Source organism: Strix aluco, chromosome Z (genome assembly GCF_031877795.1).
Source record: "Strix aluco isolate bStrAlu1 chromosome Z, bStrAlu1.hap1, whole genome shotgun sequence".
Lineage (NCBI taxonomy): Eukaryota > Metazoa > Chordata > Aves > Strigiformes > Strigidae > Strix > Strix aluco.
Window position 1 is genome coordinate 84,886,133 of NC_133971.1, and position 26,032 is coordinate 84,912,164.

The 26,032-nt window shown below is 54.9% G+C and overlaps 4 protein-coding genes across 6 annotated transcripts; 2 read left to right on the forward strand and 2 right to left on the reverse strand.

The window, feature by feature from the left end:
- Positions 1-1,427: 1,427 nt before the first annotated feature.
- On the reverse strand, positions 1,428-3,071 carry LOC141918164 (avidin-like). The gene is made up of 4 exons (XM_074812273.1): positions 3,000-3,071; positions 2,107-2,317; positions 1,869-2,001; positions 1,428-1,461 (listed from the first exon to the last, which is right to left on the reverse strand). The coding sequence occupies exons 1-4, from the start codon at positions 3,069-3,071 to the stop codon at positions 1,428-1,430; spliced, it is 450 nt and encodes a 149-aa protein (XP_074668374.1).
- A 2,008-nt stretch (positions 3,072-5,079) lies between these two features.
- Positions 5,080-6,903, reverse strand: LOC141918313 (avidin-like). Its single transcript, XM_074812622.1, has 4 exons — positions 6,832-6,903; positions 6,053-6,266; positions 5,471-5,591; positions 5,080-5,179 (listed from the first exon to the last, which is right to left on the reverse strand). The coding sequence occupies exons 1-4, from the start codon at positions 6,901-6,903 to the stop codon at positions 5,080-5,082; spliced, it is 507 nt and encodes a 168-aa protein (XP_074668723.1).
- A 5,104-nt stretch (positions 6,904-12,007) lies between these two features.
- On the forward strand, positions 12,008-14,864 carry LOC141918077 (avidin-like). Of its 3 annotated transcripts, none has more exons than XR_012621562.1 (6): positions 12,008-12,347; positions 12,593-12,767; positions 13,676-13,795; positions 13,912-14,122; positions 14,234-14,592; positions 14,674-14,705. XR_012621562.1 is itself a non-coding variant. In XM_074812106.1 (6 exons), exons 2-6 carry the CDS (start codon positions 12,693-12,695, stop codon positions 14,705-14,707), a joined length of 558 nt encoding a protein of 185 aa, XP_074668207.1. In that variant the 5' UTR covers positions 12,021-12,347; positions 12,593-12,692; the 3' UTR covers positions 14,708-14,864. The 3 variants fall into 3 exon arrangements, 2 of the variants coding, with proteins under 2 accessions (XP_074668207.1, XP_074668208.1); XM_074812106.1 differs by having other exon boundaries at positions 12,021-12,347; positions 14,475-14,592; positions 14,674-14,864; XM_074812107.1 differs by having other exon boundaries at positions 12,021-12,347; positions 12,614-12,767; positions 14,475-14,592; positions 14,674-14,864.
- A 4,664-nt stretch (positions 14,865-19,528) lies between these two features.
- Positions 19,529-20,301, forward strand: LOC141918833 (avidin-related protein 1-like). The gene is given in 4 exon segments (XM_074813679.1): positions 19,529-19,647; positions 19,768-19,827; positions 19,830-19,971; positions 20,210-20,301. Coding segments are annotated over 4 exon segments (363 nt in total). The 5' UTR covers positions 19,529-19,578.
- Positions 20,302-26,032: the final 5,731 nt, after the last annotated feature.

The following is a 26,032-nucleotide window of genomic DNA, read 5'->3' on the forward strand; positions in this document are numbered from 1 at the left end:
AATATTCTGCTCTGTCCTGTATGGGTGTTGCCAAATGGAAACCTTCTCTTTTTTGTTTAGTGACTCCCCGAGTGTCAGTAGTGCCATCTCCCTTCCATGGTAGCAACATACTGAAAGTTAAGAAAGTTATGAAAGTGGGAAATAAGATCTGTCTCCTGTTGCTGAAGAGGGCCTGTGCTCTGTGGCTGGTACAGAACACCTCCTGCTCACGTCTTTAAAGGAAACAGGCTTTTGTTTTTTTTAAAGAAATCGGAGTTTCTTGGAGAGGTGGGAATGTCAGTTAGTTACAGAAATAAGACATACCCTTCTTTTCAAGGGAAAACAAAACCCCATGTATTTTTATTCACTAGCACCAGCTGCTGGATATTGGTGGAAACAGAAAAAGTAGCAGAAATCAGCGCCAAAAAAAAAAAATCAGTTAAAAAAAACATCTGGAAACATAGCACTGGAGCCACTGCCTTCCTCCAGCTCCCAAAACCAGGCACCTCAGCCCCAGGGCTGCTGAACCCCCAGGAGCACTGGTCATGTCAGAACCACTTTGGCAAGGTGTCTGAGGCAGAAAGCGGAGAGGTCAGCCAGGGGTGCCCAAAAAAAGCCAGTGCCAGATGCATCCTTCCCCTCTTCCCTTTTCCTGGCCTTACATAGTGCAGCAGGGGCTTGACTGGAGACCCCCACATCTGCATTGCTCAGGGGACATGACCGTGCGGAGGGGTCTCTCTTGGGACAGGCTCTTTGGGACCTTTCCCCACCCCTGGGGCAGGAGGGTGGTTGGCAGTCAGCCACCACAGTGCATCTGCTGGAGCTGGGAACAGGAGGCTGTCGGGTTTGCAAAAGCCATTTGCAGCTGTCCTGCGTGTTCAGGCGCCTGAAAAACTTCCTCTGCTCTGCTCACACGAGGAACACGTTGCCTGGAGCCTGCCCTGCAGTGCTGGGACCTGCTGCCCATGGCATCCCAGCAAGGCTGTGCCTCATCCTGCTGCCTGGTCACAGCCTGGTTTGCCCCGCACCCCTGGGGATATTTGGGAGGGACCCCAAGGGACAAGTTACCCACAGCACAGTGGCAGGTTTGCAGGCACAGCACTGCTGCACACTGTCAGGGAGGGGACATGGGACAGACCCCATCCCCAGGGACCCTGCTGCCCTCAGCGATGCTGCACGAAGCCTCCCCATAGGAAGGTGGTTGTGAGGCAAGACAAACCCTGCAGCTTTGAGACGGGGCAGAAAACAGATCCAAGCCCTGGATCCTCACAGAAACCCTTTATTTTGCACCTGGTGCTCAGCCTTCACACTGGGCTGAACTTGCCTGGGAAAGCATGAACCTGTGGGCTGACAGCTGTTGAAATGCAACACATCAGCGTGGGCAGAGCCTCCTGGGGGAAGTCCAATCTCCTTGCCGACATGGGCCTCTTAGGTTTCCTTGCTTGCTGTTATTTTATCCGGGTGAAAACACTGGTGCCAATCCTGCAGGAAACCCCAAATCACTGTGGTTCACCCAGCTAGGATCACCTATGCTGTGGTGAAGGGTACAGAGGCGAAACCTGAGGTGGGGCACTGCGTTGCCTGCTGCCTCACTGGGTGCTGAGTGGGATGCCCTGGGCTCCAACACTGTAGCGGAGGTTGCACCGGGTGCTCACATCATCTCCCGGACAGGGAGAGTGCAAGAAGAGTCCTGGGTGGGTGTCATCAACCCCATTTTGGGGTCACCCACCCTGGGGCACACATGGGATGCAAGGGCTGGCCAGGTCACAGGGATGTTCCTTAGCCCCTGCTTGTCACGAGTGACAAACCCAATTCACCCTCCCGGTCCTGCCATGTCCCATCCCATGGGATATCTCTTGGCACAGCAGTGGCCAGGATCTGGTGCTCACCGGGTGGCTTTCCAGTCCTCATCGGGGCTGTTGGCCGCCTCTCGAAGAAGCCACAGGGCGTGCAGGGTCTCCTCCCCGTTGGTGCCCACATAGCACTGGCCCAGGAAGGCGGTCGTCCGGGCTGTCTCTGAGTCTGGAAGGGTCCGAGGTGGCATGAGTCAGGGTGACAAGGGATGAAGCCACTCCCCTGCATCCCGCTGGCATCCCCACTACAGGGTGATGGCTCCCTCCTGCCTACCTCGGAGCTGCCAGCGCACGGTGAAGGAGAAGGTGGGCTGTGGGACCAGCCCTGCATCCTGCTGGGTCCCCTCCAGTGGTGAGGTGAGGATTTCAGAGCCACCAGCAGCAGGACCCGGCAGGTAGGAACCGGAGAAGCTGCCGTCCTTGCTGAGGAAGGACACAACCATCCGGCAGCCAGTGTCGCTCCGCCATGACCCGGAGAGGAGGCACTGCAAGGCCAGTGTTGTCGCTTGGGGGGCCCAGCCAAGAAGGGGGGCATCCTGCTGCTGCCCCACCACCCTGGCTCTGCCCAGAGATGTCTGCAGCACTGGGGTACACACCAAGGACCCTGTGTGACGCTGATGCTACTGGCATCGCCACCTCAGCACAAGCATCACACCCATGGCACTGATTGTCTTCAGCACAGCCACTGCTCGGGGCTGTTTGCTGCTGTCACCCAGGGGAGGGTGGATCCTACCTGTGTTAAAGTAGAGGGTGTGCTGCTTTCCATCCACACTTGGTGGGAAATGGGGTTTCTCTGGGGCATGGCTTTGTTTGCCTGTCTCTGACTGATTCCCACAGTAAGGAGCATCCTTGCAGGAGCAGTCCCTCCCTCCCAGCCCCTCCGCAGCTTCCTTCAGCACTGCGTAGTGATGGTCCCACCAGCTCTGGCAGCCCAGCCCCAGCTCCCTGCTGAGCACCACAGTCCCAGCAGCAGCCTTTGGGGTCTAGCAGGGTGCGAGTACCATGCCCCCATCGCCACCCGTGCCCATACCTTCCTCTCTGCAGTGGTGATGCAAAGTTCTCCTGCTTGTCCCAGTCTGGAATGGCATTTAAGAGATAACCCCTGGCTGCCCACACTGCATCCCTGTGCTACATCTGCCACATCCCCACCATCACCTGTCCCCGTACCTTCCTCTCCTCAGGAGTGACGCATGCCACCAGGGCCAGGGCAAGGACCAGGGTGAAAGCACCGCTTCCCATGGCCACGGGGCTGCAAAAAGCCCAGCACAGCTCCCTCCCGGCCCTGCACCCCGGCCCCCTTTATAGGGCTGTAACCAGAGCCCCACAGGCAGCGGGCTGGCAGCTGTGGGGTGGGTGGCCTGATGGCAGAGTGCCTGGGACAGGCGAAGCGAGGAGGTCTGCGTGACCTGGGCAGTGCCGGAGGAACGCAGGGATGAGCACAGCTGCAGAGAGAGAGGCGGGGGCATGGGCTTTTTTTGAGGCCCTTATAGTGGCCTGGAAAGCATCAACTACCTTCCTTGAGAATCCGCCTCCTGTGCATGCAAGCTGGAAATAATTACTTGTTTAAACACTTAACTGGTCCCTGCTTTGATGGTGCCACTGCCTGACCATGGTGTCACCCATGTGGCGTCAGGGCATCCCTGGCAGAGGCAAGCTGCTGCGGCTGCAGCACTGCACAGGAGGGAAGGCTTGCCCTCCCTTCTGCTTTAGCAGCAATAACGTTTCCCCAGCATCTCAGCTGTTAATTTTGCTGCTTTTGCTTTCACAAGAGTTGAAGGAAGAAGTAACCAGAGAGGAAATGAGGTCCAAGCGAGTGTGTTCGCTCAACACACAAAAACACATTAACCAGACTTTTATTTGCACCTCTTCCTTATATGTGCTGGTCTTAGGGGCTTTGGATGTACAAAACACAGCCTGCACTGTCCCCGTGTTCCTGAGCTGCTTCTCTGCTCGCTGCAGTGCCTGGAGCAGGCATGGGGCTATGGGCAACTGAAAATTAACGTGGGATTCAACTTCATAAACACATGCTGTTTCTAGGACAGCACTGTCTGGGTCACTGGATGGCAGCACAGCTGGGATGTGTGTCCTGCGGGTGGGGGAGCCGCAGCCCAGAGCAGCACTGCTCAGTGCCTGCCACAAGCCCCGGCACAGCCCAGCACTCCACTGCTGCTGCTGCTCAGCACCTGTCCCTCTTGTCTGGATGGCTCCAAAGTCTGGGGTGAGTGGAAATCAACCCTCTCCTATCACATCGCTCCTCCTTGTTGACTTTTACAGTCCCAAACTCATGAGCTTATCACAGGAGCCTGAGAACTCCCCGCCAGGGGATCTCTTGCTCTTGCCCTGGATGTCACGCTTCATCCTTTCAGCCTGACACCAGCCCCTGCCTTTCTGTGCTGTTTGGCAGGGACAAGCTGCCCTGTTTGAGGTGCCAGGGAGGTGGCAGTCACCACTCCATGACATGACAGCGTGCACCAGCCTTGCTGGGGCTGGGCCAGGCTCAACGGACTGCACGGTTACTGTGCTGTCATCCCCAGGGCTAGGTTATATTTGTACCACTTGTGCAAGAGGCTTCGTCTTCACCCGTGGACCTGTCAAAAACTTTGAATGGAAAGAGCTGACTAGGCTTGGCAGATGTCCACAGAGGGAGATAGAGTGGCACTGCTGAAATGCAGTGGCAAAAAAGGGTAAAATCCCTGGTTGTAACCCAGGGGGGCATGATGGGATGGGATGGGATGGGGGCTCTAATTATGCACATTTTACTCTGAGTGCGGTGCAGCACAGAGGAAACACTTTATCAACATTTCACATCTGCTGATACTGTTACTTCCACCACCCAACCCTATGGAGCATGAAGTCTTGGGACTGGTAAGGCGTCTGGTGGGGATGGATATGAAGGCACTGCAAGGAAGGCAGTGGATTCAGGATGCTGATGCCACCTCTGTCACTGGCAGGCAGGGGGGAGTGGTGGCACAGGGTGGAAGTGTGGGTTAGGATGAGGTGGGAAATGAACCCAGGGAGCTGGATGGGGGGGATCAGGGAGGGATCCAGATGTCCCTGGGGAAGGGCAGTGGTGAGACCTTGCCTCTGCAGGGGTACCCAAGGGGACATAAGCTGCCTCAGAGGGGCAGCAGGGGCAGTTTTTTAAAAAAGACAATGACAACTGACATGATTTTTAATTTTATTTTTATGTGAGAGGCTGGTTTTGCTTGTCTTGGGGCGGGGGCTGGACTACAGCCAGAGCATGCCATCATGGGGCAGGCGAAGATGTGTCTTCACACGACGGGGACAAGCTCGGCAGGATCTTTCCTTTTCGGATGCGTTTGCGCGTGAAGACGTTTCTGCCCACCCTATGGGAAGCAGAGAGTTCCTGTGGGACAACCCGCACACACTGCTCACTTAGAACTGCCAGTGCTAGCAGATGACAGGGCTGTCCCTAAATGCCCCCCAACTTGCCTCAAGCGGCTGCCAGATGCCCCTGGCTAGGGCAAGCCCTTTGCCATCAGGCATTGGCATCCCCCCTGCAAACGCATGCTGGGGAGTTCCCAGGGGTGGTCCCCTTGCCCATGGGGATGCTCGTTCCCAGGGGTCCTGGGGACAGCCCCTCTGTAGGGACACTGCCCCCCACACCCCTCCACTACCTCGTGGCTTTCCAGTCCTCCTCAAGGGACCCGACGGCTTCACGCAGCAGCCACATGGTAGTCAGCGTCTCCTTTCCACCCGTGTCCACGAAGCACTGCCCCGCGAAGGCGGTGGTAACATCTGGGGACGTGCTTGATGAGGAGTCGATGGGGACAGCACCCATGCTTGTTGGCTGCCTCCCCCTCCCCAGGGTCCTTTCAGCTGCAGCTGTGTTCCCTCTCCAACAGCCATGCACCCCCCCAACCTCTGCTGGGGGGACCTGCCCTTCCCCAGGGGCTCCCTCAGGCAAGGCAGGCTCTGTGGCACCACATCCCCCATGCCGTAATGGGGTCTGGACCCAGCACACTCATCTCGGGCTGCCCGGCAGGGATGGGTGCAAAGGCACTGGGTGAGGGGGGGCTGCCCCATGCAAACCCAGCATCGTGCGTTAGCCCCACACTGGTCAGGCACCGCTGCCTCCCTCTGCTTAGCTGCACCAAAGCATCACCCAGCAGACTTCCCAGCATTAGAAAAGACTTGCTGGCCATTTGCACAGCTCCCGGTCCCCCCGTGGTGCCATCCCCAGATGTCCCAGCACTTACTGGAGAACTTGTCCCAGCGCACGGTGAAGGCAAAGGTGGGCCAGCCCCCCTCACCGGGCTGCTGCTGGGTGCCTCTCAGGGGGGAGGCACGGGCACAGCCGCCGGCAAGGGTGACCCGCGTGAGGTATTTCCCTTGGAAGTCCCCGTTGTCCCTCACTGCCGAAATCTCCATCAGTGAGTCCAGCTCATTCCTCCACAGCCCACTGAGCTGGCACTGAAAGGACATGGTGATAGGCCCTCTGCCCCTGCGCACAGTGCAGAGGGGGACCCCATCCCTCCTGCCGCCCCATGGCCAGAGCTGCAAGCCCTGCTGCGAGTGCAACTGCAGGGCAGGGCTCTTCCCGTCCCCAGTTTGGGGAAATGCTACCCGAGGTGCTGCTGGCTGCTGAGTGGACAGTGCAGCAAGGCCAACACCTGCCAGTCCGTCAGCATGCATGGTGCGCCCAGGCACAGACCCTACAGGAGAGGATGCTCCATGAATGGTGCCCCTGAGCACAGACCCCACAGGAAGGGATGCCCCGTGCATGGTGTCCCAAACACAGACCCCATGAGTGGGAATGCCCTGCACATGGTGCCCCAGTGGGAGCAAAGCTTTGTGGAGGTGGTACCAGGGAGCTGGGGGTGACCCAGTGATACCCTGCCCATTGCCTGGACTAAGTGCTTGCAAAGTTCTCCTGCTTGTCCCAGTCTGAAATGGCATTTAAGAGAGAACCGCTGGCTGCCCACACTGCATCCCTGTGCTACATCTGCCACATCCCCACCATCACCTGTCCCCGTACCTTCCTCTCCTCAGGAGTGATGCATGCCACCAGGGCCAGGGCAAGGACCAGGGTGAAAGCACCGCTTCCCATGGCCACGGGGCTGCAAAAAGCCCAGCACAGCTCCCTCCCGGTCCTGCACCCCGGCCCCCTTTATAGGGCTGTAACCAGAGCCCCACAGGCAGCGGGCTGGCAGCTGTGGGGTGGGTGGCCTGATGGCAGAGTGCCTGGGACAGGCGAAGCGAGGAGGTCTGCGTGACCTGGGCAGTGCCGGAGGAATGCAGGGATGAGCACGGTTGTGGAGAGAGGCAGGGTCGCAGGGATGGTTTGTACAGCCACTATCCAAGAGGCTCTGCCAGCCCATTCCTTCCTCTGTGACGGAGTCCTTGCGGTGGGCACAGCCTGGCATTCTCTCACTGCCACTGTCCCAGTGCTGACATCCAAAGACAGTGCTACAGCAAGTACAGCCTGACCAGCTCTTCATTGCACTGAAGGGTGGTGTGTCTGGTTGCAGGTGTTTGTCCTCATGACAGTCCCCTCCTGCGTTACAAGTTTCTGCTGCTGTTTCTATGCTGTTTTTTTCTCCGGCTGTGCTGGGCTTTCCCTGGGTCTGGGAGCTGTGACTGTCACTGTGGCAGGAACTCTTGGGCACCCTTGAATTAATCCCTCTTGTAAGTGCAGAAGGGCTTTTCTGGAAGATATGTAGATATTAAAGTTTGTTAGTTCCTTTGGGAGGGGATGTCCTGTGCATGGTGCCCGCCTGCACAGACCCCATGGCAGGCGATGCTGCATGCATGGCTCTTTGAGGCTTGGCAGGGCACAGCTCCAGGGCTGAGCCCTGTCTGAGCCCTCCCAAGGGGTCTCTGAGGATACACAGGTGGCCAGGGTTCCTTGGACTACGTGGGGCTTGCACAGGGACACAGCACAGACACCTCCTCTAAGATATCTCTCTAGCTGGGTGAGCATGTCACTGCTGATGCTGCAGGGGAAGACAGAGCTGGCACCTGGCTGTGTCCAGGTCAGGAGGGACTTCTCTGGCCTCTGCCCAGCACAGGAGATGAGCATCTGCTTTAAGAATCCTCCAGAGACACGTTTACCCTGGGGCTTGAAGATACTAGGAGGGCCACTCTCCTCTCTGGGAAGCAGGATCTGGCAATGCCCATGTGCAAATTGCACTTTGCTTTAAATTAAAAAATCATAGTAGCTGCCTTCAGCTCCCATCCTGGGGACTTGCTCCAAAAACACCGCTCTCCCTTGCTTGCTGCCCAGCTGGCTCCCAGCATCAGCACCCACCCTCACGGCTCAGCGCTCCCCCCGGAGGTTCCATGCTGCACCCATGGGTGCAGCCCCAGCACAGTGTGGGGATAGAGAAATGTCCTGCAGCCCTGCTCTGCTGGGAGCTCACCCACTGGCTTTCCAGTCATCCTTGAGGCTGTCAACCTCATCTTGCATGATCCACATGGTCTTGTCCTTGTTCATGAAGCACTGGACCATGGAGGTGGTGGTGGAGACTGGCCCATGATGGGGTGGGAGGTGGGAGAGGATGTTGAGATGGGGCTTTCCCTCTTAGGCACATAGCTTGCCAGTTTGTGAGTGGGAAACGCTTCCTCAGGGTGTGTGATGTTTCCCTCCCCAGCCTCTTGCCCTGCTAGGATCAGGGGCATGGCAGTAGATGGGCATGGGATACCCAGGTCATGGGAGGATGAGCCCAGCTGAGCCTGCATCCAGTTCTGCCCTGACTCGTCCTGGGCAGGACCTGCCTGGACAAGAGCCAGAAGTGGGGGCCAGGAGCTGCTGCCAGCCATGCAGCTCTGATGTTGGGGATAGGGGAGCACTGGAGACACTGTAGGGGGGGCAGGGGACCATCAAGGACACCACAAGGAGGGCTAGGGAGCTCTGGGGACACTGTGGAGATGGGGAAACATTTGGGACACCAAAGGGGAAGGCAGGGGATCACTAAGGATACTGCAGGGAAGGGCAAAAGAGCATCAGGGACATCACAGGGAGGGCAGGGGAGCACTGGGAACATCACAGGAAAGTTGGGAAAGGAGAAACACCTGAATAACTCCAGCTGAAAGTGAAGCCGAACGTGGGCTGGCTCTTCTGGTACATGCAGTGCTGGGACCCCTGCAGCAGTGACCCCTGGATTTCATCCATGGTGGCAGTCACGGCCGTGTGGTAGGAGCCGGCGGTCACCTTTCCCATTCATGGCTGAGATGGCCACGTAGGAGCCCAGGTTGTTGATGCAGTGCCCAGTCAGCACGCGCTGGAGCGGAGGGGACTCAGCACCGGTGCTGCAGCACATCCGGCGTGCAGAGAGGGCAGCAGGAGTGGGCATCCCTGGGAATCGAAAAGGGGAAGCTGGATGAGCCACAGGTGCCCCGTCCACCCAAGGGGATGTACTGCCAGGTGTGATGAGCTCAGCCATGGGCTGGGGAGGCAGATTGCAGCTGGCATTGTGCCCCAACTCCCAGCCAGCCCCAGGAGGGGCTGAGGACCTGCCGAGGAGCTCCTCCATCCTCCCAGGATGACGGTCCGTGCTCAGCAAGGCTGCAGGCAGAGCTGGACCAAGGAGAAAGGCGGAGGAGCAGAGCAGGGTGTGCGGTCCTGACCAGGGGGCTGGCAGGAGTGACGACCGCATGGACATGGTGGAGGGAGCAGGAGCTATGGGACTGCATTTGTAAGTGAAGTTATAGGCTTGAAAATCACATTTAGTCTTTTGTCATTGCTGCAGCATGGCTGGGTACCAGAATTTGCCTGTGCACACACCCCAGGCGACCAGCCAGGGACTGCGTGGGTGACCTGGGAACTGCCCGGCTCCATCTGCTTAGGTGGGACAACAGCTGGACTGAGAGAGATGTTGGGCACTTGAGCTGTTTGGTGTTGAGACATCTGCAAACAGTCAATAGGAACAGCCCCTGTAGGAATGGTCGCACAGGACATGTGGTGAGACATGTAAGTGCTGGAGGACCCGTGCAGCTGAGACTCCTTCTCCATTCTGACAGTGACCAACAGTTGGAGGGATTTACCCCATGCCAAGACCCCAAAAAATATATTTCTCTTTCTTTCGGTGATATGCTATGTGTGAGCACCTGTGCAACACAGACACGGCAGCGGCCACACGCTGTGCGTGATTGCAAGGGGCCTCCTGCCTCCTCCAGCTCCCCGGGCCCCTGAAGGCCGCCACAGTGCGTGGATGGCCATGACCAAGGCTTGCCATGCAGCAGCAACGGCTGGTTTTCCTCCCAGAGGAAGGTCTGCAGCGGCGCTGAAGGAGACCGCGCTGCTCACCTTTGCCTTGCCGCTGAGCCCGAGCTGGAAGGAGGCAAATAGAAACGCCTTTGCAGCTCAGAGGCAGAGCAGACACGAGCAGTGCATGAAGCACTGCGAGCAGGTCGTGCAGCTGGGTAAAACCCAGAGCTGATGAATGCCCAACGCCCACGGGGAAGCACCCTCAGCCACAGCCCCCCCAGGCAGCTGTGGGCACCCCTGGCACATCACATCCTACCACCTGCCACCCCAAAACCAAAATGCTGGATGAGTTGCAAAGTTGCCGGGTGCCCTCATATAGGGACTGGCCTTGCCAACAGCTCTGCCAGCCCATGCCCACCGCATTCCTCAGCAGCACCGTGGCTGCCTGCCGGGCTTTGCAGACTGCTCAAACTGTGGTCAGTACTGCTGCCTTGCTGGAGCACCCCAGGACTGCTGCAGAGCCTTGGGGAGCCCTGTCCTGGGGAAATGTTGACAGGAAGGCAATGACAAAGCCAGGAGGAAGCACGCAGTAAGGCTCAGCAGGACACCCCATGGCTGAGCTGGCCACGCTTTGGGGTGAGAGCAGAGTCCTGTGGTCCCCCTGCCACCCTCTTTCCTAATTCTCACATTCCTCTAAAGCAGGTAGGAGGCTGCACAGACCAAAGGGCACCATAGCAGAGGGCTGGTGAAAAGGCATTTTGCTCAGAGAGGTGGTAAGGGATCTGAACAAAGCTGCAGAAATTCCAGGGAGGCACCGAGAGGGAAACAGCAGCATCGCTCCAGAAGCAGAATATGGACCCAAGGGATTAAAATGTGAAGAGCAAACCACATGCAAGTCTGCAATAAGGTGGGCTAAAACACAGAGCAGGTGGAAAACTTGCTAAAGCCCTGGATGCCGTTAGCAAAGCTCTTCCATGGCATTCGGGGCAGGAAAACCAGGGTGGCAGTCCCACCAGCCCACTCCTCCCTTAGGCTGCTCAAATCCCAAGCAAGGTGCCAGTCATTATTTTGCAACTGGACAGCTTGAGAATCAAGTTTCAGATTCAGAAACACAGCTGAGTTTTCCGGAAATCATTATTTTCAGCTGAGAGGGGTAGTGACACAGGCAGCACCAGCACTGCCCATTGGACTAAGTCACCAAGCCCAGCAGGACGTGGATCGGGCCAGGATTTGCTGAATATCTGATTTCCAGTAAATCACACCCATTTCTGTAAGAAGAGTTTTGGGACTGGATGTGCTGCAGCTACTGGCGCTGTGCTGCTGGGTCGCAGCAGCTCTCGACGCCTGCCAGGAGTCCATACACAGCTGAGACCCCACACCTGCCTGCCCCCGGGGCTGCCTCAGAGCTGGGGAGGGGCTCCCAGACAGCTTGTTGGGGTGTGGAAGGACCGGCATTAAGCAGGGAAGAGCCAGGGCTGCCCATGCTTGGTGTCAGAAGGTCACTCTGGGGATGCACCATCCCATTTGGGCTGGAAAAGGGACGTTCTTGGGGACAGTCTCTTCCCAGAATAACAGGCTGAGAGCTTCACCCCACACGCACTGCAGCGCTTTAGCCCAGCCTCCCCAGGCCATATCCGCAGACTGCACAAGGGTGGGTTTAAAGGAAAAATTTTTACTTTTTTTTGCGTTTTGGGGACCTTTTCCCCCCAGAGCTATATTTGCATGTTCATTCGTTTCCCACTAACTGGCTGTCACCACATCCTTTTCATCACTCCCATGGCTGCAGATTCCCTGCCTCTTGGAGCCTCCTAACAAGGCAGCCCACGGGAAGGAGATGATGTAAGCAGCCCTCTTGCTAAATAAAGGAACAGAAACAGAAAGCAAAATACGTTTTACGGGAAGCCAGCACTGACAGTGGCACAGCCACCGCCCCCCAAGCCATGCTCATCAGCTGTCCCAAACATCCCCCATCCCAGCCCCACTTCCCATTCAGCCCGTCCTTGCCGCCCCAGCAGCCATTCTGCTCCCCTGCAGCAACAGCCCAGCCTGGTTTGGTCCTGCCCCGACGTTTGCTGCCCCTTTGCTCTCTCCTGGTCCGTGTGACCAGCGCAATGCCCCGGGGGTTTCCTGTTGCTGTGGGGGCAGGTTTGCTTCCTCTGTCTCCCACATCCCCATAGCCACTGCAGATCGCCAGCCATGCCCACACACCTACCCTCGCCCCGCCCTCACGACTGCGGTGACCAGGGGCGGTTTGGGGAGCAGGAGCTCCTGCAGGGCAGGACTGCAGCCCAGGCACAGAGCTCATCCAGGAGACTCCGCGCCAGGGACCCCCAGGCTGGGCTACGGTCAGTGGGCACCCCCAAGCACCCCGATCTATATCCCCCTCCCCACCCCCGTCCTTGTCCATACCCCTTTCCAGTCCCCATCCCCCTGGCCGTGCCCGTTCCCGCCTCTATGTCTATTCCCGTCCCTGTTCCCCTCCCCGTCCCCTTCCCAGTCTCCGTCCCCATCCCCGTCCCCGTTTCCATCTCCATCCCCGTCCCATCTCCATCCCCATCCCCGTCCCCGTCACCCCGCCGGTGCCTCCCAGGGCTTTCCGGGAAATCGGCAGGGCCGGGCCGGACTGGGCTGTGCTATAAAGAGACGAGCGGCCGCGGAACCGTCGGATTCGCTTTCGCCGCTGCATTCCGATGAGCCGCCGCCTCCTCTCCACATTCGCCCTCCCCGTCGGGGCGGCCCTGGCCGCGGCCGCGGTGGGGAACCAGGTGGGATGGGGGCGCGCATGGGAGCTCCTGCCGGGGGGTCCCGGGGTCCGGGGAGGGACACGCGTGGGAGACGCAGCCCGGCGGGGAGGAGGGGCGGGGGGGAGCGTGTGTCAGATGTGAGAGATGCAGCGTTTGAGGGGGAGTGACACGCGTGGAAGACCCCTCCGTGGGGGGAATCCCCGGGAGCAGGAGGACCCCGTGCACCAGGGGGGACACTGACGGACGCTCCGGCCCAGTGGGGTGCTCCGGGAGGGGCGGGGGGGGGGAAATGCTCCGGCGTTGTCCATGTCCCCGGGAGGGATGTGCATGGGGATGCCTTCCCTGGTGCGGGGGGCATGCATGTGGGGACCCCCGCCCGCGGGGACATGCAGGGAAATCGGGGCAGTGTAACCTGGGGACCCTGCCCCGGGTGGGGGGAGAGTTGCCCGTGCCCGGGGAGGTGTGGTGGGGGAAAGGACGGGCAGTGCTGGGAGGTGGAGACGGAGCCTTGCAGGTGGGATGCCGCGGGGCTCTGGCTGTGCCGGCTCCTTGGCCGTGCAGGAGCCCACTGTGACCCTGAGGCTCTGCCCGTCCCAGTGGGCTCCCCACTCGTGCCACACACCAGTGCCGAGCACAGCACGCGTCCCCGCAGGCACGGGCAGATGTGTCGTGGGGTTGCACAGCTCACCCGGCAGGGCTGGAGGGGGGGTCCTGCCTGTACTCCTGCCTATGTGAGGCTCCTGCCTTTAGCTTTTCTTCTTCACCTCTCCCCGTGTGTTCGGCTCACCCCAGCTTTTGGCCCTCCTGACGTGGCTGAAGCTTTATAATCGTGTCTCTTAAAGACGAGGGCCTGAGCACTGGTGGGGCTCCAGAGACATGCTGCTGTGCTGCTCCCCACAGCTTGCCCCCGTGTTTCTTTCTTTTCCAAGCTCCTCTGCCAGGCAGCCGAGATCCCCAAGGGGGAAGAGGCTGGTGTGAAGGAGGAAAAGATGACCAACACCAAGTGGTGGCCAGTTAAAAAGCAGAAATGCCCCACAAGGAATGACAAGGTGAGTGCCAGCACCCTGTGGTCATCGGGGGGGTGCAGGCAGGGGGCTCAGCCTGTGGGGCAGGGGTAGGGGCTGTGTGCAGGCAGCCCTTGGGGACACGTCTGCTCATCCCCCAGCAATGCAACCTGGCTGGCTTGTGGAAGAATGACCTGGGCTCCGAGATGTACGTGTCTAAGGTGGACGACAACGGCAACTTCTTGGGCAAGTACCACACTGCCGTGTCAAGTGCCCAGAAACCCATCAAGACCTCCCCACTTGTCGGCTCCCAGCACTTGGATAAGGACGGGCAGTGCACCTTCGGCTTCACCGTCAACTGGAAGTTTTCTGGTCGGTAGCTGCAGCAGCAGCTGTGCCTGGATGGGGTGGTAGGATGAAGAGGGGAGCTGAGGCAGGTCCCAGCGCCCACCCCAATCTCTCTGTCCCCTCTCCTGTCCCCAGTCTGTCCCTCCCTGATGTGTCCCCACTCTGAGCGATGTCTGCAGACATCAGGACACCTCCTGAAACACAGTTTGGGCTAGGTGGCATCGAGAGTTGCTTTGACAGCATCTCTGCCGCAGAGCATTTCCCTGCAAACATTGGAACCCACCCGGGCTCCGTGAGCATTAAACCTGCTGGTGCTTGGGAAGCCCCAGAAGCAGCTGGGGTCCTGCTGGGATGCTCACAGCCACCGCTTCTCCAGACTCCACAGCTGTCTTCGTGGGCCAGTGCTTTGCTGAGGAAGGTGAGGAGATCCTGCAGACCTCCTGGCTGCTGCGGGAGAAGGTTGACTCCCAGTCCAGCAACTGGAAAGCCACCAGGTGAGCCAAGGGACACCCAGCCCAGCTGGGACCCCTACCCCTCCCCCAGCCGGGCACCAATGGGCTTCTGCTTCCCTGTAGAACTGGCCAAAACACCTTCACTCGGATGTGCTGAAAGGAGGATGGAGAACCGTCTCAGATCAGCCAGGCTTGGCAGACTGGGTGTCCCCTCAACAGCATCAGTGTGTACCAGCACCACAGTTTTTATCCGCTCTGGGGAAAAATGTCCCCAAAACCCAAATAAAAGTAAAAATTTTTCCTTTAAACTCAAACTTGTGCAGTCTGTGGATATGGCCTGGGGAGGCTGGGCTAAAGTGCTGCAGTGGGTGTGGGGTGAAGCTCTCAGCCTGTTATTCTGGGAAGAGACTGTCCCCAAGAACGTCCCTTTTCCAGCCCAAATGGGATGGTGCATACCCAGAGTGACCTTCTGACACCAAGCATGGGCCAGCCCTGGCTCTTCCCTGCTTGATGCCGGTCCTTCCACACCCCAACAAGCTGTCTGGGAGCCCCTCCCCAGCTCTGAGGCAGCCCCGGGGCAGGCAGGTGTGGGGTCTCAGCTGTGTATGGCAAGGCCAGTCCCTATATGAGGGCACCCAGCAATGCTGCGACTCATCCAGCATCTTGGTTTTGGGGTGGTGGGTGGTAGGATGTGATGTGCCAGGGGTGCCCACAGCTGCCTGGGGGGGCTGTGGCTGAGGGTGCTTCCCCGTGGGCGTTGGGCATTCATCAGCTCTGGGTTTTACCCAGCTGCACGACCTGCTCGCAGTGCTTCATGCACTGCTCGTGTCTGCTCTGCCTCTGAGCTGCAAAGGCGTTTCTATTTGCCTCCTTCCAGCTCGGGCTCAGTGGCAAGGCAAAGGTGAGCAGCGCGGTCTCCTTCAGCGCCGCTGCAGACCTTCCTCTGGGAGGAAAACCAGCCGTTGCTGCTGCATGGCAAGCCTTGGTCATGGCCATCCACGCACTGTGGCGGCCTTCAGGGGCCCGGGGAGCTGGAGGAGGCAGGAGGCCCCTTGCAATCACGCACAGCGTGTGGCCGCTGCCATGTCTGTGTTGCACAGGTGCTCACACATAGCATATCACCGAAAGAAAGAGAAATATATTTATTGGGGTCTTGGCATGGGGTAAATCCCTCCAACTGTTGGTCACTGTCAGAATGGAGAAGGAGTCTCAGCTGCACGGGTCCTCCAGCACTTACATGTCTCACCACATGTCCTGTGCGACCATTCCTGCAGGGGCTGTTCCTATTGACTGTTTGCAGATGTCTCAACACCAAACAGCTCAAGTGCCCAACATCTCTCTCAGTCCAGCTGTTGTCCCACCTAAGCAGATGGAGCCGGGCAGTTCCCAGGTCACCCACGCAGTCCCTGGCTGGTCGCTCGGGGTGTGTGCACAGGCAAAGCCTGGTACCCAGCCATGCTGCAGCGATGACAAAAGACTAAATGTGATTTTCAAGCCTATAACTTCACTTACAAATGCAGTCCCATAGCTCCTGCTCCCTCCACCATGTCCATGCGGTCATCACTCCTGCCAGCCCCCTGGTCAGGACCGCACACCCTGCTCTGCTCCTCCACCTTTCTCCTTGGTCCAGCTCTGCCTGCAGCCTTGCTGAGCACGGACCGTCATCCTGGGAGGATGGAGGAGCTCCTCAGCAGGTCCTCAGCCCCTCCTGGGGCTGGCTGGGAGTTGGGGCACAATGCCAGCTGCAATCTGCCTCCCCAGCCCATGGCTGAGCTCATCACACCTGGCAGTACATCCCCTTGGGTGGACGGGGCACCTGTGGCTCATCCAGCTTCCCCTTTTCGATTCCCAGGGATGCCCACTCCTGCTGCCCTCTCTGCACGCCGGATGTGCTGCAGCACCGGTGCTGCGTCCCCTCCGCTCCAGCGCGTGCTGACTGGGCACTGCATCAACAACCTGGGCTCCTACGTGACCATCTCAGCCATGAATGGGAAAGGTGACTGCCGGCTCCTACCACACGGCCATGACCGCCACCATGGATGAAATCCAGGGGTCACTGCTGCAGGGGTCCCAGCACTGCATGTACCAGAAGAGCCAGACCACCTTCAGCTTCACTGTCAACTGGAGTGGGGAACAAATAAGAGGACGTAGAGACATGCACACACTTACTGGTGTGATGGAGACGTGGTGGGAGGGCCTGTATGACTGTAGTGTTGGAATGGAAGGATACAGGCTCTTTAGGAAGGACAGATGGGGGAGACGAGGAGGGGGTGTCACCCTCTGTGTCAGTGACCAGCTGGAGTGCAGGGAGCTCTGCCTGGGGATGGGTGAGGAGCCGACCGAGAACTGATGGGTCAGGATTAAAGAGAAGGCAGGGACAGATGTTATAGTGGGGGTCTGCTACAGGGCACCCGACCAGGAAGACCGAGCAGATGAGGGCCTCTATAGACAGATAGGAGCAGCCTCATGTTCACAGGCCCTGGTCCTCATGGGGGACTTCAACCACCCCAGTATCTGTTGGAGGGGCAACAGTGCAGTGCACCAGCAATCCAGGAGGTTCCTGGGGTGCATTGATGATATCTTCCTTCTCCAAGTGATAGAGGAGACAACGAGGAGAGGTGCTGTGCTGGACCTTGTTCTCATCAATGAGGAGGGGGCTGGTGGGGAGTGTGAAGCTCAAGGGCAGCCTTGGCTGCAGTGGCCATGAAATGGTGGAGTGCAAGATCCTCAGGGCAGCGAGGAGGATGCACAGCAAGCTCACTGCCCTGGACTTCAGGAGAGCAGACTTCGGCCTCTTCAGGGATCTGCTTGGCAGAGCAACATGGGAGGGAAGAGGGGCCTAAGAAAGCTGGTAATATTCAAGGATCGCCTCCTCCAAGCTCAGGAGAGATGTATCCTGACAAAGAGGAAGCCAGGGAAAAATACCAGGAGTCCTGCATGGGTGAGCAACGAGCTCCTGGACAAGCTCAAACACAAAAAGGAACCCTAGAGAGGATGAAAGGAAGGGCAGGTAACCTGGGAGGAATACAGAGAAAGTGTCTGGGTATCCAGGGATCAGGTTAGAAAGGCCAAAGCCCTGATGGAATTATGTCTGGCCAGGGATGTCGACAAGGGTGTGCAGAGTTTGTGGGGTGGGGTTTTTGGTAGCGGGGGAGTGGGCTACAGCGATGGCCCCTGTGAGAAGTTTCTCAAAGCTCCCCCAGCTCCAAGCTGGACCCAACTCTGGCCAAGGCCAAGCCAATTAGCGATACTTGTTGCACCTCTGCAATAATGTATTTAATCAGCGAAACCTGAGAGGGGATTGGGACTTGTGAGGAAGCGTTAGGAGAAGGACACCTTTGTGAACATCGAGGTCATTGGAAGAAAGGGGGGGAGGTGTGCTGGGGCAGAGACCCCTCCTGTATCCCACGGTGAGATGACAGGGCCACCCTGTCCAGGGTAGAGCAGAGGCCGACCTGTGGCCTGTGGAGGAACCCACACCAGAGCAGGTGGCTGCGCTTAGAGGAGGCCAGGACTCTGCGGGGAGAAGCAGCCCCCGCTGCTGCAGTTCAGCACTGGGAGGACGGCAATACGGGGGGGTGACTCACACCAGAGCAGCACAGGAAAGGCAGCATCCTGTGGGGAGGACTCATGACAGAGAAAACTCGTGGAGGACTGTCTGCTATGAGAAGGGAGCCAGTGGAGCAGGGGAAGAAATGCAGAGGAGTGCTTCCCCCCCAGGAGGAAAGACCAGTAGACTGACCAAAAACTCTCCATCCCCTGCCCCTGCACTGCTGGAGGAGGAGGTAGAGATATCAGGAACAAAACTGATCCTGGGAAGAAGGGAGGGGTGGGGGGAGGTATTTTTAAGATGTGGTAATGCTTCTCACTGTCCCACTCTGTGTATTAAGTAATGTGCTTTGTCTTCCCGTAAGGAGCCTGTCTTTTGCCCATGACCATAATGGGTGAGACACCCCTCCCTGTTCTTATCTCAACTCCTGAGCCTTTTGCTTTATTTTCTCCTTCCACGTGCTGGGGGTAAAAGGGTGAGTGAACGGCTGCGTGGTGCTCGTTGTCCTCTAGTCTCAAACCACAACAAAGGGCAACAAGAAAAGCTTCTATAATTACGTCAGTGATAAAAGGAAGACTAGGGTAAATGTGGGCCCTCTGTGGTTACCTGGGATATGGAGAAGGCTGAGGTACTCAACAACTTTTTTGCCCCAGTCTTCACTGTCAAGGGCTCCAGCCACACTCCTCCCCTATGAAGTCAGGCTGAGAGAGTTGAAGCTGTTCAGCCTGGAGAAGAGAAGGCTCTGAGGGCCTTCCAGTACACAAAGGGGGCTACGGGAAAGGTGAGGAGGGACTCTTTATCATGGAGTGTAGAGATAGGATGAAGCATAATGGTTTTAAACTGAAAGAGGGTAGATTTAGGTTAGATATTAGGAAGAAATTCTTTATTGTGTGAGTGTGGTGAGACAGTGGCACATTACCTAGAGAAGCTGTGGCTGCCCCCTCCCTGCAAGGGTTCAAGGCCAGGTTGGACGGGGCTTTGAGCAACCTGGTCTAGTGGAAGGTGTCCCTGCCCGTGGCAGGGGGGTTGGGACTGGATGATCTTTAAGGACCCTTCCAACCCAAACCATTCTGTGGTTCTACGATCCTGGGGTGCACTGGGGTTAAGGCTCCTTGGCACCCCTATGCACCCTGGGCATGGCAGTGGGGTGACAAATGGGTGACAGAAGGGACAACAGCCCCCAAGAGGGGTTTTCCCCAGCTGAGCATCTCTCCTGGCAGTCACTAACCTGTGGGAGCCAGGACCTCCCCGTGAGGTGCCAGGGAAGCATCAGCAGGTGCTTTGGGGACTGTTGCCTGCAACCACCCTCTCATACAGCTGACAACTGCAAATTTGGAACCACCCAGATTGCACAATGTCCTGGCATGAGCTGTAACCCACAGCCCTGGCAGCAATAAAAAGGCGAGAGAGCAGGCACATCACCAGAGCCCTGCGAGGAGCACATCCCCAGGTACGCCAGCTGTCTGCCCGCTGCAGAGATGGTGCAAGTGACTCCCTTCCTGCTGGTGCTCAGCCTGGCCCTGATGGCTCATGGCCTCTCTGAAAAAGTTAACGGCAGGTCTGCGATGTACAGGGCAGGGGGGCTGCGGCTCCAGGGGTGCCCCCTCCTGTCACCCTGCCTGTGCCTGGGCTGTGCTGCAGCACCAACTCAGTCCTTTCTGCTCCAGTGTGTGCTGATCGGGCACTGGAAAAACGACCTGGGCTCCAACATGACCATTGGGGAATTGCAAGGAATTTCATTACCTTCAACAGCACCTACGTAACGGCTGTGTCAATGAGCCCAAAGAATATCCTGAAGTCACCGCTGCTGGGGTCCCAGCAACACACACACCAGCCCACCTTCAACTTCACTGTCAACTGGACCTTTACAGGTGCTTCTCCTTTCCAAGCCTCTCTGCAGTGTCCCCAGAACTGCCCTGCCCTCCCTGTGGTGTCCCCAGAGCCCCCTGCCCTTCCTGTTGTGTCTTCACAGATCCCTTGTGCTCCACTGTGGTGTCCCTAGACCTCCGCTGCTGTCCACTATTGTGTCCCCAGATTTCCCTTGCACCTCCTGCTGTGTCCCCAGAGCTCCCTGTGATGTCCCTGATGCTCTTCTGCCCTTCCCTGCAGTACACTTGATGATCCCCAGGCTTCTCCTGCAGTGTCCCCAGTGTTCCCCCATCCTCTGGGGTGTCCCTGATGTTTCCTTCCCCTGTCCTTGACCCTGGAGCTCCTTGGCTGGTGTCAAGGGCATCCTGGGTGGATGGAGGAGCTCCTTGGCCATCCTAGTGTGCAATATTCGTCACCGAGGGGGCTGGCAGCTCCGGCCATGCTGTCCCTGGGGGTAGTGTTGGTCACCTCCCCCTGGTATGGGGGGTTCCCAGCACCCCCAGATCTGCCCTGCCCTGCCCTGCCCAGGGAGGAAGAGGTGCTGGTCCAGCCGGTGCCCATGGCACCAGTCCCAACTGCCGTGCGGAGGCGCCGTGCCAGCCCCAGACATGCGGGGCACATGTCCCACAGCCCGGGCAGGCTGGAGCAGGGTTGTGGCTTGGTGCTGCCCAAGTCATCTCCCCTGGTCCCCAGTGTGACCTGCAGGGTCTGTGGAGGAACGAACTGGGCTCCAATGACCCTCATGGAGCCACATGGTCTTCAAAACCTATTTTCCCTCCCTATCCAGGAAGCACTGGCCCATGAAGTCGCTAGTGGTCTCTGTAGGGATGGGGCAGGACGTGGAGCCCCTGTTCCCCAAACCATCTCTGGTCACACAGGGGACAGACAGATGTCTTGTAGAAGTATAAATGAACAAAAATTTATTAAAAGACAACACAGCAATGTTTCTCACACGATCTGCTGCTCAGAATCTAAGTTTTGTTTTATAAGCAGGATCACCGTTGCTATAAACAAATTTACAGTTGCTTAGCTCTAGGATAGAACTACTGTATTGTTCAGATCTCTGACCAACAGGATGGTGATCTGAAACCATGCTGTACAAAGTACCTATTTCTGTGTCCTTTAGGTGAACTTAGCTCATTCTCATATGAAAACCACACCTCTCTAAGCTTAAGTTACCCACCTCTTCATGAAACCCTTCACCCTTTGAGCATGCGTATACGAATAGGTAGATACTGTGACTTTAAATGAAAGTGAGGAATAAAACTAGCCAGTAGATGATATTGTGATAAAATACTAACCAACTGTGATGTAGAGAGGAGTGCGCTTGTGTGTTCAGGATCAAATAAATATGGTGTGTGTTTGTGACTGGGTGTGCTGTCCACTTTGGATGAAGAGCACCCTTTTCTGCACAGAACTGTAATAAATACAAATATCTTGACTCCCTGTGTTAATTGGCTCTTTGCACACCGAGTGAAGATTCCTGCTTTTGGGACAACATTCTCGTGACCCCGATGGGACAGCCATAATGCCTTGCCTGGATTGTCTTGCCACACCTGACAGCAGAGAATTGGACTGGACAGAACTTCAGTGCACACCTACTTGCTGTCTGGGGATTCCTCTGCACCCCCTTCAGTGTCGGGCAGTGAGTGACTCAAAGCTGCCACACTGAAGAGATATTTGTGCCAGGGCAAAAGGGGGGAGGATTCTTGGATTGGATATTATCCTATTTAAATTTACTTCCACAGAATATTAATATTTCTTGCATGCAGACATGGCAAGGGATGTCTTAATAGACTAGTGGTGTCAGAACCGAGTGTCTGCTGGGGTAGGCTGTGGAGGGGGCCACAGCTGACTGTATTTGGGTAGGATGGGGTCATGCTAATCCTTGCTGTAGCCCTTTGGGGTGTATTTTGAAAAATTGGAATAAGTTTGGTGGGGACCCAGTGACTAAAGAGAAAATGAAAAGACATGGTAACCAATGGTGCCCAAATTATAAATTAGATAATGGTGAAAAAAGGCCAGAGAATGGATCTTTACAATTTAATGCAATATTGCAACTGCTGTTACTTTGCCGTTGACTGGGTAAATGGGATGAGGTTCCATATTTCAACTCATTTATGACTTCATATAGGAAATGAGATATTCGAAGAAATGTAAATTAGGGGATATGGTTATGCCATGTTTAGATCAAAAGGAGGTTAAACAAGGAATAATTTGTTGGGGATGGAAGAACAGGAAAATGTACAAATGTTGGTCCCTTCTTCCCTGTCTCCATACAATATGGGGGAAAGTAAGGTAGACAGAAAACAGGAAAGTGAGGAAAATAAAAAAACACATGGGAAATCAAGGGTTTAGTCCTATTGCCATTCATACTAGGGGACGGACCCAGCCAATAATCCAGGCACCTTTGAGAAAAGCAGTGGGTGCCGATGGCACATGGATCTTTGTACATGTGCCATTCACTACCTCTGATTTCTTGAACAGGAAACAAATGTTGGTACTTACAGGGAAAATCCTGAAATAATGCATCAGCTCTTGGAAACTATCATGCTGACTCACAACCCAAATTGGTGCAATAGGCAGGCATTATTGAATACCTTCCTTACAGCAGAAGAAAAAAGAATGGTTTTAGAAAAAGCCAGGGCAGAAGGAGAAAAAAGAAACAGAACCAGAAACCCTCATCAGTATTTAGCCCTGAGGGAGGATCCCGATTGAAACCTGAATATGGCATATGGGAAGAAGAAATTAAAACAACATCAGCAACTGATATTTTATGGAATCCAGCATGGGGACCCAAAGCCAAAAATTTTATCTAAATTATATGAGGCCAAACAAAGACATGATGAAAATCCCTCTGATTTTTATGAAAGGCTGTGTAAAACAGCCAAGATATAGACAGACTCAAACCCAGAGGATGATACGAACCATGTTATTTATGAGCCAAGCATCACAGGATATTAGGAGGAAGTTGCAAAGGTGGATGGGGCAGAGGGAATGTCCATTTCACAATTAGCTGAGATTGCTTATATAGAGAGAGAAAAGGAGAGAAAAGAAGGGTCAGGCAAAGATGAAGTTACAGGCTTCCCTCCTGGCTGCAGCAGTAGTAGATAGAAGATGGGGAGGAACTTGCTGGAGGGAGGAAAAAAGTAGAAGTCAAAATGAAAGGGGTCTGAAAATGCAAAACCCTCCTTTAAATCCTAATCAACTTGCTATATGCAGGCAAGAAGGACATTGAAAGACTGAGTGTCGCTCAGGAGGGAGGAAGAAAAATCCAGAAGATGTTCTCGTAGCGGTTCTATAGGGGTCAGACTGAATAAAGCAAAATGGAATGGCAGGGATAGGGAAGTGTATAGAAGCCTTCTCAACTGACCCTGTTAATCCCTGTCAAAATAGGAAATGAAACAATAAATTTTTGGATAGTGGAGCAACACATTCAGTAGTAACCAGCTGTAAAGGACCACTTAGTAAAATTATAATACCAATTGTTGGGGCAACAAGAAAAAGAACTTTGTGGCCATTTTTGCAACCTATGGAATGTACAATTGGAGATACTAAATTGACTCATGAGTTTCTATATATGCCAGAATGCCCACTCCCTTTGTTAGGATGAGATTTATTATGCAAATTAAATACTCAAGTAACTTTTTCTGAGAATTCTGTACAGCTACATATTCCTAAAGAAACAGCGTGGAAGGCTCTGATCTGCTTGCTGACAGACAAGACTTCAGGGGAACCTGAAAACAGTATCCCAAATATGATACGGAACGCGGTAATCCCTTTGGTGTGGGCGTCGAAGAAACCAAGCAAAGCAAAGGATGTAACCCTGATTAAAACAGAACTGAAGCCAGGAGTTAAACTGGTCAGGGTAAATCAATACCCCATCAGATTGGAGGCACAAAAAGGACTAGAACCCCTAGTAAATACTTTTATATACTATGGACTGCTTAGAGAATGTCAATCTGAGTTTAACACTCCCACCTTAGTGGTAAGGAAGCCCCACACTCAAAAATACAGACTGGTTCAGGATTTAAGAGCTATAAATCGCATATCCTACTGTAGCAAATCCTTAGACCCTGCTAGCTGCTGTACCTAAATCTAACACTTATTTTACTGGTTTGTGCTAAAGGATGCCTTCTTTTGTATCCCAGTGGCCAAGCAATCTTCACTTTTGAATGGGAAAGCCCCTCAATAGGAAGAAAAGTGTAATTGTGCTGGATAGTACTCCCGCAAGGATTCAAAAACAGTCCTACTCTATTTGGTAACGTATTGCCAAAAGAGTTCGAACAATGGCAAGGTAACAACAATCATGTTACTTTACTGCAATATGTAGATGATCTGTTAATAGGAGCTGACATGGAAGAGGACTGCATAGAGGCCATGATCAGTTTACTGAATTTTTAGGACTAGCAGGGTACAGAGTTTCCCAGAAAAAGGCACAAACAGCAAAAGAAAAAGTCCAACACTCGGGCTTCGAGTGTCAAAAGGACAAAGAGATCTTGGCCTAGAAATGCAAGTTTCAAAATTGTGTCAAGAAACTCAGCTAAAATAAATAGATGTTTTACCCATTGCTCTGATGAGAATTAGAATTACCCCTTGGGCTAGAGAAGGGGTGAATCCTTTTGAAATACTGTATGGAAAACCATACCCAGTGAACACTATAGGAGATAGAAGTGACCAAATGCATGTGAGAAGGGAATAAATGTCAAAAAATTACTTGCTGTCTCTTTTGCGCATATTATCCTTTTTGCATAGGTATCTCAATCAATGAGCCCTTCTACGTCTGGACTCCCCAGTATGTAATTTCTGACCCAGGGACTTGGTGTACGTATGATCTTAGAACCATTAACTGAAAAGTGGAAAGAACCGTACATGATACTATTAACCATCTATACTGTGTTGAAAATAGAAGGAATCAATTTCTGGATCCACCATACACAAGTCAAGCAAGCTTACCTGTCGGAATCTAGAGAGAAAGAAAAATTAAAAACAACAGCTGTGGGACCAATCCAATTCTATTCTTCTTCCAAGTTATAGAATCTGCTCTGTTCTTTCAGAAATGGGATCAAGCACAGAATGTATGAGAAAATCTAGCCAGATATACTGTTAACATGTTTTCCTTTTGCTTAGCTGGAAGAATTTCAGCAAAAGATGAGACTTATGAGAACTTGTATAAACTTCACAAGCCTCAAAGCAGGGAATTGTTGTAAAAGGATAAAACAGCAAATATCGATCAAAAGACAAAACAGCAATGTTTCTCTCACGATCTGCTGCTCAGAATCTAAGTTTTGTTTTATAAGCAGGATCACCGTTGCTATAAACAAATTTACAGTTGCTTAGCTCTAGGATAGAACTACTGTATTGTTCAGATCTCTGACCAACAGGATGGTGATCTGAAACCATGCTGTACAAAGTACCTATTTCTGTGTCCTTTAGGTGAACTTAGCTCATTCTCATATGAAAACCACACCTCTCTAAGCTTAAGTTACCCACCTCTTCATGAAACCCTTCACCCTTTGAGCATGCGTATACGAATAGGTAGATACTGTGACTTTAAATGAAAGTGAGGAATAAAACTAGCCAGTAGATGATATTGTGATAAAATACTAACCAACTGTGATGTAGAGAGGAGTGCGCTTGTGTGTTCAGGATCAAATAAATATGGTGTGTGTTTGTGACTGGGTGTGCTGTCCACTTTGGATGAAGAGCACCCTTTTCTGCACAGAACTGTAATAAATACAAATATCTTGACTCCCTGTGTTAATTGGCTCTTTGCACACCGAGTGAAGATCCCTGCTTTTGGGACAACAGAAGAATGGGGAGTCATGAGGACAGGGCGAGGGTAGGTGTGTGGGCACAGCTGGCGATCTGCAGTGGCTATGGGGATGTGGGAGACAGAGGAAGCAAACCTGCCCCCACAGCAACAGGAAACCCCCGGGGCATTGCGCTGGTCACACGGACCAGGAGAGAGCAAAGGGGCAGCAAACGTCGGGGCAGGACCAAACCAGGCTGGGCTGTTGTTGCAGGGGAGCAGAACGGCTGCTGGGGCGGCAAGGACGGGCT

Excerpts from the sequence above, each read along its gene's own strand:
- LOC141918077 (XM_074812106.1), top strand. The coding sequence starts at position 12,693 with ATGAGCCGCCGCCTCCTCTCCACATTCGCCCTCCCCGTCGGGGCGGCC. Across the intron at positions 14,123-14,474 it reads CGTCAACTGGAAGTTTTCTG|ACTCCACAGCTGTCTTCGTG; the intron begins GTCGGTAGCTGC and ends CCGCTTCTCCAG. Across the intron at positions 14,593-14,673 it reads AGCAACTGGAAAGCCACCAG|AACTGGCCAAAACACCTTCA; the intron begins GTGAGCCAAGGG and ends GCTTCCCTGTAG.
- LOC141918313 (XM_074812622.1), bottom strand. The coding sequence starts at position 6,903 with ATGGGAAGCGGTGCTTTCACCCTGGTCCTTGCCCTGGCCCTGGTGGCA. Across the intron at positions 6,267-6,831 it reads TCACTCCTGAGGAGAGGAAG|TGCCAGCTCAGTGGGCTGTG; the intron begins GTACGGGGACAG and ends ATGTCCTTTCAG. Across the intron at positions 5,592-6,052 it reads GCGCTGGGACAAGTTCTCCA|ATGTTACCACCGCCTTCGCG; the intron begins GTAAGTGCTGGG and ends GCACGTCCCCAG.
- LOC141918164 (XM_074812273.1), bottom strand. The coding sequence starts at position 3,071 with ATGGGAAGCGGTGCTTTCACCCTGGTCCTTGCCCTGGCCCTGGTGGCA. Across the intron at positions 2,318-2,999 it reads TCACTCCTGAGGAGAGGAAG|TGCCTCCTCTCCGGGTCATG; the intron begins GTACGGGGACAG and ends CTGGCCTTGCAG. Across the intron at positions 2,002-2,106 it reads CGTGCGCTGGCAGCTCCGAG|ACTCAGAGACAGCCCGGACG; the intron begins GTAGGCAGGAGG and ends GGACCCTTCCAG.